At 39.3% G+C, this 14128-nt stretch overlaps 1 protein-coding gene across 1 annotated transcript; it reads right to left on the reverse strand.

Annotated features, from left to right (window-relative positions):
* Positions 1-1833: 1833 nt before the first annotated feature.
* Positions 1834-12466, reverse strand: sgcg (sarcoglycan, gamma). Its single transcript, XM_053320879.1, has 8 exons — positions 12371-12466; positions 8394-8595; positions 7778-7882; positions 5582-5669; positions 4602-4721; positions 3928-4000; positions 3488-3611; positions 1834-2530 (listed from the first exon to the last, which is right to left on the reverse strand). Exons 2-8 carry the CDS (start codon positions 8586-8588, stop codon positions 2363-2365), a joined length of 873 nt encoding a protein of 290 aa, XP_053176854.1. The 5' UTR covers positions 8589-8595; positions 12371-12466; the 3' UTR covers positions 1834-2362.
* Between the last annotated feature and the right edge of the window lie 1662 nt (positions 12467-14128).

The raw sequence follows: 14128 nt of genomic DNA on the forward strand, positions 1-14128 counted from the left end.
CTTTGGGAATAATCAATAGGACAGTTTGATAAAAATGAAGAGCCATATATATACTATCATTTGGGCACAACCCTTAGCATGTTAACTTCTGCCAGCATGAAACCATGTTCATACATTTTTTGTAATTTGAACTTTGTCTGGTTTAAGGAACATAGACCAGCACCAAACTGTGGTGCTTGTGTGTTTTTACCATTTTACTGGCTTTGTTTTACCTTTGATTTGAAGGACTATACATACACAGACCACATATTGTAAATGTCATTTTTAAAAATAATTTAAAATGTGCTTCTTGGTATCTGTTGTCTTATTTCACCTCAAGCTTAAGGTGACTCAGCTGAGAGATTCCCCTTGAATAAGCCTTGGAGAACTTTGTGTATTATACATGATGATGTACACTGTGCCATAGAAAGGCCTAATAAATTCACCTTAAATAAATAGTGTCCGTTTTTGTTAATTTCTATATATTTTATTAATTTGTCAATACATGCAGGAGTAACTCATCTTTGCCATTAATGTTTTACAGTATTTTAGAGATACATTTGTGGCATTAAGCTGTTTCAGGGCTAAATTCACATGCCAAAAATCAGATTTTCTAGTATGATATTTTTTCATTGCAGTCAAACATTGGATTTGAAAAAATGTACTGCTAAGGTCATGACCAGGTAAGCTAATATTTTTTGACATCAGCATAATTGTATGGATGCGAACAAATGCCACAGATCTATGCTTCAACAACATTTGATATACTGAACAGGACCAAACTGCTCTCGTGGCTGGCTGGTGTAATTTCCTCCATCTTTGCTGCTTATCTTGGTGGTACTGCAGAGCTTTTCCACTAGAGAGCATCAGAGAGCTAACAAATGTGGTTAGGAAGTGATGCATCTATTTTCACTGTACAGCTCATGTGCCCAGCAGAAAATAAGAAACAGCAGGACTTTAAATATATTATGTATTGAATTTAGGGACTGCTAGAACTTTGGTACCCTTTTGTCCATATGATATAATCAAAAACAAGATCAATCTTCAGAGAAACAAGTATCAGACAATAAATAGCTCGGATAGACATACAATGGAAGAATAGCACAAAGTTTATTAATCATACAAAATTAATAAATACACATTAAACACTTTATCAAAATATGCCAACATATATATGAGAACTGCAAGTTAACTACTTATCAACACTGACAGTGATAACACAAGGCCATGAGATGTAAATTATGATATAAGAAAAAACAGTCATGCAGAAATATAAATTGGTGCTAAACTCTCTTTACAAAATACTGCCCTTTTTGAAATGGTGGATCTTATAATAAAGGCAAATGCTATGCACTTTTTTAAAATGAAGAAAGGCATATTTGAACCAAAACACAAAACTGAATAAAATAATCTATCATTATTTTTCCACTCAGAATCAGAAACTATACACAACAGCAGTATATGTATTAGACCTGTTTTGTTTTTGCTTGCTTGCGGTGGTCTTGTTAGTGGTAGACCCTTGGCTGTAAATGAGGTCACTGAACAAACACAGACAAACTTAGTTGCAAGAAAAGCTGCCTGTCTTGTAGCTAATGCATAATTACATGCTTATGCAGGACTTAGAAATAGTACAGGCCAAACATACATGGTAATAAAACAGAAAAAGAACTCACGTGATACCACACTAATGACACTTTACAGTGCCATAAAGACATGATATTTTAAACCCAATCCTATACACCAGTAGAAACAAAACAAGAAACTAGTCTGTGGCTCTAAATTTGAATAAAAAGAGATAAACGCCATCTCTGAATTGACACTGACAGTGACAAAATACCAGCATAATTGATCTCCAATCAAATAAAACATGCTATACACCGAAACAAAAACACTACTTACCAAGGACTTGGAGTCAGAAGGGTGTAAGTAAACCCCAAAAATATTTTTTATTACATTCTGACATTTTTTGATCACTCCAAGCCCTCGATATGTGTCAATTTTATTTATTGCACCACAAGATAATATTGCATAGGATGTAAGCTGTTAACCAGCTCCTCATTGCCCAGCCATGATACTGTGTGTGTGTGTGTAAAAAATACTTTAAAAGCTCTGATGCAGGAGTGAATTTGATACTGAGTGCCAATTTGTTTCAGCTGAATGGTTAGAAGGTCATAAATGCAACTAAAAGGATGCATTTCATGACATATCCGACATGTACACCAGCAGTCATTGTATTTTTACCAGCCTCAACGTTCCAGTGTGATCCACTATGGTATAAAGATTTTAAAAAAGACTCTGACTGGATATGAACTGTTGTGCTTGTTGCCTCCCAGAAGACAACTCTTCTGAGAGATGGAAAATCGATTACCTTGTCAGAGTCTATCTAGCACTCCTGGTTCTCGCTGCAAGTGGAGGTGACCTCTGCCTTGGACAGGAAGAGCTTGCCGCTGGGACAGACACAGACCTCATAGAGATCCTGAGCATTTCCAGAAACCCCTCCTTGGCCCAGGGGCAGGCTCGGCATGCTCACAGTCTCAGCATCCAGCACCAGCTGTACAGCAGACAGCATGGAGAGCAAGGACGATTAAAGGAGAACAACAGAGATGCATTGAGTCAACACAAAAAAAATCCCTCTGCTTCATACTTTCCACTTAAACTGAGTACATACATGCATCATGTGATGGAAGCTATAGAAGGATGTCCAGTGAGTGCCTAACCAGTGCAAAAATACAATCTGATATATTACATGAAAGATTACAAAAATTGAAAAGCCTACATTGGTAAAAAAAAAAAAAGAAAAAAAAAAGGACTGTGAGCATTCAAATTGTTTTGACTATTTGACCATTTCAAGTTTAGTACACATTCATACCCAATTTTCTCCCCTAGAGCAAGAAAAGTGTGATGATTGTGTGTTATACCCTGAAACCACATATGTTGTTATATACATTGCCCCTTCACTGTAAATTAGTTCAGAAAGGTAAAAAAAAGAAAAAAAAAGCCTGCTAAAGCCATCTGTTAGCAGCACCAAAACAATTATCTAGCCTGAATCATCACCAAACCTCACTTTAAACAGTGACATGGAAACTGCAAACCACCACGCCACCACAGACCTACATAACACAAACAAAGATTTTGTAACAAAAAGGCAATGAACTCACTGTAGTTCACTTCATTGATCAAATCTACCAGAAGTCCAAATAGATCATTGCTCACTGGCAGTGCAGTACCTTTGCAACAAGCAATACTTTCACATTAATTTCCCACAATATAAAGTGGAACTGTGTGGTTTTAATGAGCTCACTGAAGGTGATCTGTGAGCTTTTGAGACAAGAAAGTAGAGCTTCTATCAAACTACACTTCACTAAGGCTCTTGTACTGATGTGACAGTGTGAGATTATGGAAGTGTGATGCTGCAAAAAACACACCGTACATTTCCATGGTAATCAAAAAGAAAAAGAAAAACAGATGTGAGGTTGATGTGTAACACAATCAACAATGTTTGTCTTACCAGTCCTACACTTGACTGTAGAATGATATCCATGTTGGAAGCAGCCTCAATGTCACCAGCCAGGGCTTTCATATGAACTCCTTTTGGTGCGTCCAAACTGAGAGAGCGAGTAGGAGACTCCAACCTGAAGTAAAACATCTCAGCATTATGACGATCACAGCTACCATTCATCTGTCATCTATCGACTCTTTTATTCTTACTAAACAAGAAATCAGATTCTCTTTAGTTTCATTAAAAGGTAATGTTGAAGAAAGTAAAATTAGAGGTTGAAGTGTGTTGTAGAACCTTTCACAACCCACACAAGGATTTTGTCTTTTTTTCTGTGGGTATTGTTTTCTGCTAAAAGAGTATCTTCCCCTCTACTTCCACATAGTTTGTAGAACTCGGTATTGATGTGTTTTCCATGAATATGATTCACATAAGATGGCTGAAATGCTCACCTCAGGTCTTTGAAAAGTTCAGACCTCAGCAGGGGAACCTCCACTGAATGCTGGAACAGCGCTCCTTCGGGACCTGATAAAAGAGGAGACACAAATATTCACACATGTAAACTGAGGCAACTGGACAAAACATATCTAATAGCGATGCTCAAGTTGAGAGGGAGACAGATCAGGGGAGGCACTAGAGAGAAAACTGGATCTGAAAACCCTAAACATCGCTACAGAATTTGGATCCAGCTGTGGTGGAATTCTTCAACTCTTCGTGGGCACAGAAGCTTTGTGTTGAAGGATTTTTAGAAAACAGTTCATCGGCTGCTGGCTGGCTGCTCATCCCCGTAGATCAAAATGACCCTGGGCATAATGAAGCTATCGGCTGACACTCCCTTCGACATTAATCAGCCATCACAGTGTGTGGTCAGTGACCCACAGCACCATCAATACACATACTGGACGCTGAAAGACAGTGAAGGGAAGCAGGATAGAAATGGGGGATGGTTCAGCTAGATACTGGTGTTATATGATGGTTTTGTATGTTTGCAGCACTGTAGGGTTGTATGTTGCATGATATGATTTCTATTGTGGGCTCAAAATAATGAATGAAGAAAATACTAAATTAAATGCCAAGAAGCATGCGATATTTCCAAGATGACAGCAGGTGGCAGCCGTTGGTTTACCTGTGATGCGTAGTTTGTCTGGTCCAATCACAGTCTGTTCGCCATCTGCAGTGAACAGCATGTTGTCATTGTGGGAGTTAATGAGCAGATTCGGAGTGTGTCCCTGAGCCTCTTTTGGACCTGCAACAACAACAACAATACCTGAAGGGGTTTGGTAATATTACATGAAAATATAACAGTCATCAAAATCTAATCTGTCTCTTTTCTATAATGCTTTACTGTAGGAAAATCTTCTCACTCGCAGTGGTATGGTGGCCAAAAAAAGGCAAGAAAACCCATCCACTGAATATAAATGCAATATATAAAAAATGTGTAAAACCAGCCAGTGAACAAAAGAATTTACATCTCAGAGAGGTCATTATTGCTCATACTGAAAGGTAATGTATCTGAGGTCATCTCATTTTACCCTTCACTACATCAGTGCTCACAGCCCTTTGAGAGGCTAATCTAAAACAGGTGGATCAGTCAGTGAAATGCTTAACCCACATCAGCACCTACAACAGTGAACTGGCATGTAACCTTCTTTAAAAAGCATTTCAGATATGTACAGAGGGCCAAAAGGATGCAGGCTATACTTTTTATGGCTTAATGATCAAAGACACATAACGGTACTGTGGAACATGGCAATTAGCTGGGTCATTTGCTGGCCTTTTAATTATTACAAAATACCCAGTACAGCCATTGGCAAGCCATAAAAGATGCACAAATATGATCCCCCCCATAGGCCCCGGGCCCTCTTTATAATATAGAACGATCCAGAAGCAATGGTAGAGAAAGGAATGTTGCATTTAATGGATTTTAAATGGAAATCTGAGATTATAATGGAGAGATGACTCCTTGTAACTGTTAATGTTGGATGAGAAATTGCTGCAGGACAATTGCATGAATGACTTTACTCTTGCCCTCTCACATCAATAGGACACTTTGCTATGGGCAAGTGCTATCTGTATCTCTCTGTGCAGGCATGTGTTCTCTCTTACCCACAAATGTCCTCCCTGTGACATCACCATTTTCATTGCGGGCATTAAGGGAAACATTTTGTAGTGAGTTCACAAGGAGCGAAGAGTCCTGAAAAAAAAAATGTCATTCAGATATTTTGTACATATACTAAACAGAAAACTAACAATGAGAATTATTTTCAGTATGCGTAACTTATTTTACTCAACTTGAACAAACATCAATTTTGAGGTTATTTGCTATGCTAGTACTATGGATGGCAGTGTAGGTCAGTCCAACACTTGGAGTCTCTGACCCCTTATGTGATTTATAGTTCAAAAAAATTGTATTTATCTTATATTGACCCTTTATGTAGCCTCTCTGTCTGAAACAGGCTGTTCTAGCTTCTATTTCTTGCCCTTTACTCAAAATGTCAACTTCTCAAATACATTTATTCATGTTCAAGCTGAAAATATGAGATTTATACTTGGCAGCATTTCTTTTCTATGAAACTAATGAATGAATTGATACCTGGAACAAAGCAGTACAACGTTATGCTCTTGTTAATAGCATTTGAGCTTCACACCTTGAGCATGACATCAGAGGAAAATGACTGCTGTATTAATATGGTATGGTTTATGAGCATGCTTCAGTTGGGCAGCAAGATAGGAAAAAACATTGCAGACAAAGCATCAAGGACAGGTTGAAGGCCTGGCTTTTGACTTGTATAGGGGTTATTTCTACATCGATTCATTTTAAGTGTTGGAACCTTGAACATGTTTGTTAAAATACTTTGGTTCATGAAATATATGCAAAAGGTGTGACATTTAGTCTTTGTTTTGTTAGCAGAGTCAAACAAAATAAAGTGTGACCATGGAAAACATTACACCAGGTGGAGCATCACCATGTTAGCAATGTGATTATGAGCATGCTAGCATGCTGATGTTAGCATTTAGCTCAAAGCTAGTGTGGCTGAGTAGTCTTAAATCAGCCTTTGTAAAGATGTATTCCTGAATTTGTCTTTTTTTTTTTGTCTTTTTTTTTTAAAGAAAAAAGCTGCAAATGCATAACTTTATTTCAAGGTTTCGGCAAACTGCCTTCATCAGGATGCTGAAACATGATCTTAATCTATTGTAATAAATGCATAATTGCAGAGTTATTGTGCAGCTTTGTTTTTCCTCTTTTTTTAATTGTCCCTTTACTTCATCAGGAAATTTCCACCAATGCACAATATAATATAATAATATAATGGAGTATATTTATGAACAAACATTAACATTTACAACCACCGACTTGGATTATAGGATCCTCTACGACTTACTAACATTTATAAATCTACTTATAAATGAAGGATAGAGGATATACATAATCTTACTGGCTTATAACTGACCTACTGTATTATAATAATAATCATTGTAATTAAATTATCATTAGCATCAGTAGCATTATTAAAATTATTTTTAACACAAATAAGATATCAGACCAGAAATAACAAAAACACAAAAAAATATTTTTTTAATGAGGCAATAAATCACTTCTACTCCTTCACAGTAAGATGTAAGGATCATTGTGTATATAACGTGATCAAAGGGACAAACGTTGATACAGCAGACAAGGCAGTAATTCACTACTGTAAATCCCTGAATCTCGTTAGAAATCCATAAAATGCATTAGAGAAAGTGTCCGTCCATAAATGATGAATACACTGCCTTTTTAATGAGGCCCATAAAGTGTAAAGAATGCAAAAAAAAAAAAAATCGCTGCTATGAGCAAGAAAAGCCATAACATGTAAACAACTGCAGCAAAGTGTTCCCATCTGCTGTTGCAGGCGGGCCATAAACTACTTTCCACCACAAATATCCCTGAAGTTAATGTGGAGCTCAGTGCACCACCAAGTGTGCTGTACGGGACTGCCAAATCCAGTTTGATCTGACACATCTCCCAAAAAAAGTACAGTCAGAAATATGCAGCTCACTCACTCCAGCTGGATATAAAACTCTGCAAGGAATGAGATTTAGGTGATAGGAGGACATGTAGCCAGCACAGATTCAGCCATGCAAGTTTGGTAAACAATGGGATAAAATAATGGCCATGTTGTCAGACTATTTAACTGAGCAAACAGTGGTATGACAAATAGCTAGGAAGAGGACAGAAGAGGGGGGCAAGCAGGACGTAAAGGGATAGTTGAGTGAGGAAGAATGTGCGAAGAAAGAAAAAAAGTGTGTTCCTGATTATCTTACTTCTCTGGAGTGGATCTCCTCAGCGTAGACAGGAAACAGAAACTCAGACTCACCCTCCTCCAGCTTTACCCCATCAGAGTGGACTTGTAGGAGTCCCATCCCTTCCTGCAGCCACATTACATTTGTGTATTCAGATAAAGGGGAATGAATTAACTGTAAATTGACTTAACAGCTTTGCCTGCAAGATGAGAGTCCAAAATATGGCAAGAGGAGGCGAGGAATGTCAATTTTCAAATAACATATGTATGAATGTTGTCTGTATGGTTTTAGATTGTATGAACGAACCAGCTAGTTTCTCTAGCTGTGCACACTCCACATTAGTGTGTGTGTATATGTGTATCCAAGTGTGTGTTGCATCTCTTGTTCTGCTCCTGCATAAATCCAGAGATGCCATCTGGACATGACAAGTCCCCATGAAAAACCAACATAAACAACCCTGCTTTGACAACCAAGTATCAGTCAATGATTGATTATACTACAGACACTATACTACTACTACTAATGGTAATAAGCAGGTAGCACTGGGTCAGTGTGATGGATACACAAATATAACAATTTTACATTAGATATTAACACAAAAAAAGAAGAAAGAAAGGGGAAGGTGAATCATGCTTACCGTGTTGAACCACATCACCCTGAGGATCCAGATGGTGAGGGCAAAGTTGACCACCAGGATGGCGATGAGCAACAGGACAAACAGGTAGAGACAGCGCTTCCTCCAGCCATAGATGCCGATCTTGTAGACGTGTTCGGGCACCGGCCTAGGCACGCTGCTGCCCTGGGTAGTGGTGACATATTCCTCCCGCACCATCTGCTGACTGGGCACGATACACCAAAGCGGGCACACAGGCAACAGAAACAGATGTTAAAAGAAAAAAGGATACACCACTCTTCTGTGCAGCTCAGTGAGATTGTGCACACTGCATGCCATAGAGTCGGTGGGAGTTTGTCAGGGATCAGCGAAAACAGGCCATGAAGAATAACTTTATATCATTGTAAAATAGGTCAATTGGCCAAGCTCTGCAGTCATAGTGCATAGTGTAACGTTAACGCCCCCTTCCCTCCAAGTGATGTGTCCGAAGGCAGTTTTCCAATTCATCCCATTTCTCCATGCTCATCTGATATATCAGTTTAAGATGTGTATCTACAAGCATGATTTGTGATATCACTACTAGTCTGGAGCTAATCGTGGTCCAGCATGCAACTTAGTGGGATGTGGAAGCACAAATAACTATTCAAAGTGCATTTTTATTTGTCATAAGAGATCTTGATTACTAACATGTTTTTGCTTATTGATAATTAACTTCCTGCACACAATAGCTGCCAATAGGACACCAACTGTTCCTCTAGTTGAGCCTATTTAGACTTGTATAAAAACAGCATGAAAGTGTTTTATACTTTTTTTCCAGCATAGAGGCTGTGTAGCCATCTACAAATAAGCTCATCGTCATAATTTTAACTTCTTTTTTTTTTAAATGCAGATACCATTTAATACAATGATGTAATATGGTCTGATTTAGGATGTGTTTCTCAACAGAAAGCCACAGATCATGTTTGGTCTATGGGTGTGGACTGACATAGCTTTCCCCTCTAACCCTAACCCTAACAGCTTTAACACATCCGGCAGAATGTGTGAAACTATAAGCTTACTTTCATACACACTGCTTAATTGAATCTCCATATAGTGCCTTGTTCACACACTGCACAGTATGTCATTCATGAGTCCAGAGCTCAAGTACAAACGCAGTGGATATCTGGCTGAGTGTGCCAATGGAAAACTTGACTGAATTTCCAGCAGTTCTTCAAAAAGGCAAAGGCAAAGGAAAAAGCCACTTATTACAGAGCCGCGGCAGTACTTTCTGACTACACAGCAGCAGCCTAGCAATAACAAGAAGCGAGGAGATGAATGTCAGCATATTTCAAACCACAGCAAGTAGTACAAATTCAAACACCAACAGTAGTTTTCTGTATTCAGTTCACGTGAAAGCAGACAGAGCTCCAACTACAAGACTGCAGGACCTCAGAGCGAGCCCTCCAGTCAGCACATTTTTGGACCATCCGACACACAGTGACAGCAGAGAATCTGCATTAATAACCATGCACAGGCTGCAGAGAAAGATACTCCCACTGAGGACAAGGCCGGAGGAAAACGCTGTCAGTCATAGATTGTTATGACTCAATGAAACACCCAAAACTGGCGGACCCGCAAAGACAGACTGCAGTTTTCTCCCAGGAAAAAAGCTGCTCTAAATCTTCATCATCTCATCTCAATTTTATGCCAAAAGCTATCTAAACAAAGATGCGTCTATGATATTTCAGCAGTGTTTTCTGAAGCTGACAGACTCTGGTAGCAAAGACTGATTTGCATATGGGACAGATGTCGCATCATATTGTCATAGTTAAGGTGTTTTCCATCATGTTTAAAGAGACACTTTTTAAACCAAAAAGTCATTCTTCTTTGACATTAACAGATGTTCAGCCGGGCACATCATCCCACTGTGACTCCCATGTGACTAGCAGAGAAGGCTGACAGACTCTGCATGCAGTCACCGTATGCAGAAACTCAAATAAGTTGTTTTTCTCTAAATAATGATGGTAAATACTGTTCTGCCCTCACAGCAAGGGAAGCTGGATAAAAGTGTATCCGCTTGCTGCTGGGGTCTAAGCTCTATGAGGTCCAGGAGATGGTTCAGAGGGAGGATGGATGATAAAGGCCTATAGTAACCATAGCTTGTTTCTTGCTGTTTGCAGTAAACACGGGGGAGAGGAGACGGGTTGGCATAAAAGCCCAAGAGTATTTCTATGACCAAACCTGCCTCTCCACAGGGCCTGTCACATGGCCGGCAAGCCCAGCTGTGATGAATAGCCTTTATTTCACAACCAGACAAATGAATGATGCCCGATAAAGGAGAAAAAAATAGCCATTTCTATAGGGGAGAAGAGAGTGGAAGGTGATAGGTAGCAAGTTATGTCAAATGCTAATTTTTTTGTCCATATCTCACCTCATTTATATTTATTAATCATACATGTGTGAATGAGTCATGAAGCAAATTGAATCTCTGAACAGCTGAGGGTGTGCGCTACAGCATGGATTCGGTTAGCTTTTATTTGTGGTGCTTTTTTAAGGGAGTTCTCTACTGGGAGACAAAAAAAGACTAAGATTATTCAATGTCTGTTAAATTGACCGGTTCAAATACCCGCACACTGTGCCTATTAACAACCACAGATCATTTGCGTGTAAACATGTTGGCAAATGAGCAGTGAGGAGGAAAGAGCTCTGGATGTGTTCATTATGATGTTAATGAATTTGATCTAACCCAGTCTAATTACTTTAAATGAAGGCATTAAGAGGCTTCCGTACTTTGGCAATAGAACGAGAGGGGAAGCAGCATTAGGGCTGGATCTGTAAAGGCGTCTTCCAGCTCCAGTTTCAGTGTTACCAGCCCTTCAGCCACAGACAGATCCTTCCATAGTAACCCAAATAAACACTCCTGGAACAGTCTTGCCACTCAAGTGCCAGGAATGCTCAATTTATGAGACCTTATGGAGGGGAATATACAGTCCAATCTTCAAGAGAAAACAGTTTTATCATGTCAGTGCCTTTATTTCTGAATCTTCCCAATTATAGAAAACTGGTCAGTGACAAAAGTTTTAATCCAATTCTCAATCTGAAACTTTAAAGCCACATGAGGGGCAATTAAATGAAAGTTTCAAAGATTTTGCTGCCCTCTAACAAAGTCCTTCCCCCTGAGATGTTAATTATTGGACTCACCACAGTCAACAGTGCTATTTATCCTAGGGCATCCCCTCAATTAACCTTAAAAAAGTGATGCTCCCTGTGTGGTTCTGTCTCAGTCTCTGACCTCTGGATGAGAGTGGGGGCCGGGCCGGACAGGCTAACTGCTTGCCTAAAATCCACAGGGTTCAGCTGTAATTGAGAATCCAGGCCTCCCTTTTGAGCCAAGGCTTGACCTGACCGAATGCCAGAAGTTTTAGAAACACACACACAGGGGAACACTGTTGTGGAGCAAGGAGCGATCGAAAGCTGAGCACAGGGGCTGAAGTTTCTGTCCTGTCTGTGTAGTAAGACAGCCGGCTCTCATGTCTCCACTCTGCTGTGATGCCTTTACTTCTAAAAATAGGGCATGGCATTGTACACTAAATTTAAAAAAGCACCATGGGACACACACACAGACACACATAGCTTTGGTACAACTACTGAACAAGTAAAAACATTAGGGCACTGCTCTTAACATAGAGAAAAATATGAGTGAGGCACTGTACTCTTTGGAAAAGTTATTTTTGTATGTAATTCTTTCTGTCCATGTATGGTCAATCTACCATCAGCTGACAACCACAGAAAAATGTTTTTCCTAATCCCAAACTACATCTGGAAGGACTACAAAGTAATCACAGCACAACATGAGATACATGAGTCAGAAAGAAGGAAAAACTGGGGGAGAAAAAAGGATACACTAAGTCAAATGTTGCTTTGTAAAACTCTTAATCAGAAAGAGACTTTTAGTTAATGAAAGAGACAAAATGACACATGAGAGTATTTGAACCAGTGGAAGAAAAAGGCAGAGTACTCACCGTTGTGTGTCGAGGCACAGCAGTCCCCTTTCCTACGCAACAGTAAGCAGAGCTCGAGCTGGTACGAGCAGCTTGAGAAGCAGTAGTGCCTGAGCTCCTCACACGTCTTTCAGCCACTCAACAGCTGCGTGCCATAAATCCAGCTATGGAAGTGCCCTGACTAATCGCCACAAGACGGCGCTCCCACTCCCCTGCATACCCACTCTGAGTCTCTCTGCCTTTAACCCTGCCTGCAGACATTTGAATATCATCAGTGTATTTGAGAAAGGGAGAGAGAGAGAGAGAGAGAGAGAGAGAGAGAGAGAAAGGGAGGGGGGGCCTTTAACCATCAGTGGAGAGCTTCAATCTGTCTCACAGACACTGCGAGAGATTGAGAAAGAAACCATCCACCATGAACAGAGGCAGTTGTTTTGTCATGCATACCAGTGAGTCACTTTCACTGCCCAACCCATGGCAGTCCAGTCTAATTTGAGACTTCAGTCATGGCTCTCAACATGAAGCTAAGCTGGTGTTTCAGATAGCTCTGCTGTGTGACAGGCAGCAGCACAGGCAGACCTTGAAGAGGGCTGTTAGTAACTCAGGGGAGAGGGGCAGAAAACAAAGACTATTAATAGGCAGGAAGGAGGAGGGGTATTGTGACTGTTAAGAAGGAAATTGAATTATTTTAATTAAAGAATACAAATTGTTCTCCAAACTTTGTTTATGTAAGGTAGGTAAACAAATATCAATCATTTAAGGCCATCTTTCAATATCTCTAGAATACATACATACAATATTCTGGGAACACTTTAAAGCCCTCCTATTTAGTGTAGTATATAAATGGTTGATAAATGGTTTATACCACACAATGATGTAGTTGAGAGCAAATATTGCTGGTGTATAAACAGATAGTCTTATATCTGCTTAGAACTACTTTATAGTGTGTTATTAACTATTTATTAAATGTGTATACACAGTTTATAAATACAAAGTAATGGGGCTTTAAATGTTACCAGTATTCCATATTAATGTACTTCTTAACTTTAGTGTCATGTAAGACTATTTTCACACTATGCTCCTTTTGTTATAAAACATTTACACACACATATATACTGCATACATACAGTAGTGTGTATATACTCTTCCTTAATTAACACTCTTCTTAAATTTCATTTGAATGATTTTCAGTCAGGCATCTACTGACACAGACGCCTTTGATACACCAGCTGGTGATTCATTGATTGACGTCGCTCACCATTGATGAAGCTGGTGATGTTAAAGAGTTATGAAGCTACATGTTTGATTTGTGCAAAGTAGAACTCTTAACAGATGCAAACAAAGAAAACATCTGTGCGTTTCAATCGTGTGCTCAAGAATAGAAAGTGGAAAAATAATTAACAGGGTATTTGTGTGTGTGTGTATAAATAGTTACACACACACATCTGTTCAGCTCTCTGTTCTGTCTCTGGTTTATGATGGTGGTGTTTTCACTGTTACAAAACATTTTTGTTTCTGCACACCCACACACAGTTATTCTGGCTGATTACACTTCTGCTCAGGTTGAGCTTGGAGCTGTATGAATTACATGAAGTCATTGAACAACACTGAATGAATGAGATATGATCGTGGTGTTCATTTGTCCCAACATAGCAGGAGCATAAAGCTACCAGAGGAGACATGTCAATCAAACTCAGACCTTACACACAAAGTCTTAAGAAGAGTATTAATAAGGCACAAACAGTGGCAGCTTCAAAAATGTGATTTTAAATGCTCTGCACA

The sequence above is a fragment of the Scomber japonicus genome, chromosome 6 (genome assembly GCF_027409825.1).
Source record: "Scomber japonicus isolate fScoJap1 chromosome 6, fScoJap1.pri, whole genome shotgun sequence".
Taxonomy (NCBI): Eukaryota; Metazoa; Chordata; class Actinopteri; order Scombriformes; family Scombridae; genus Scomber; species Scomber japonicus.

What these genes read in the sequence shown, in the direction of transcription:
- sgcg (XM_053320879.1), bottom strand. Translation starts at nt 8,588, where the DNA reads ATGGTGCGGGAGGAATATGTCACCACTACCCAGGGCAGCAGCGTGCCT. An exon ending in GGGTGATGTGGTTCAACACG is followed by an intron (nt 7,883 to 8,393) that starts GTAAGCATGATT and finishes ATGTGGCTGCAG; the next exon opens with GAAGGGATGGGACTCCTACA. An exon ending in AGGAGATCCACTCCAGAGAA is followed by an intron (nt 5,670 to 7,777) that starts GTAAGATAATCA and finishes TTTTTTTTTCAG; the next exon opens with GACTCTTCGCTCCTTGTGAA.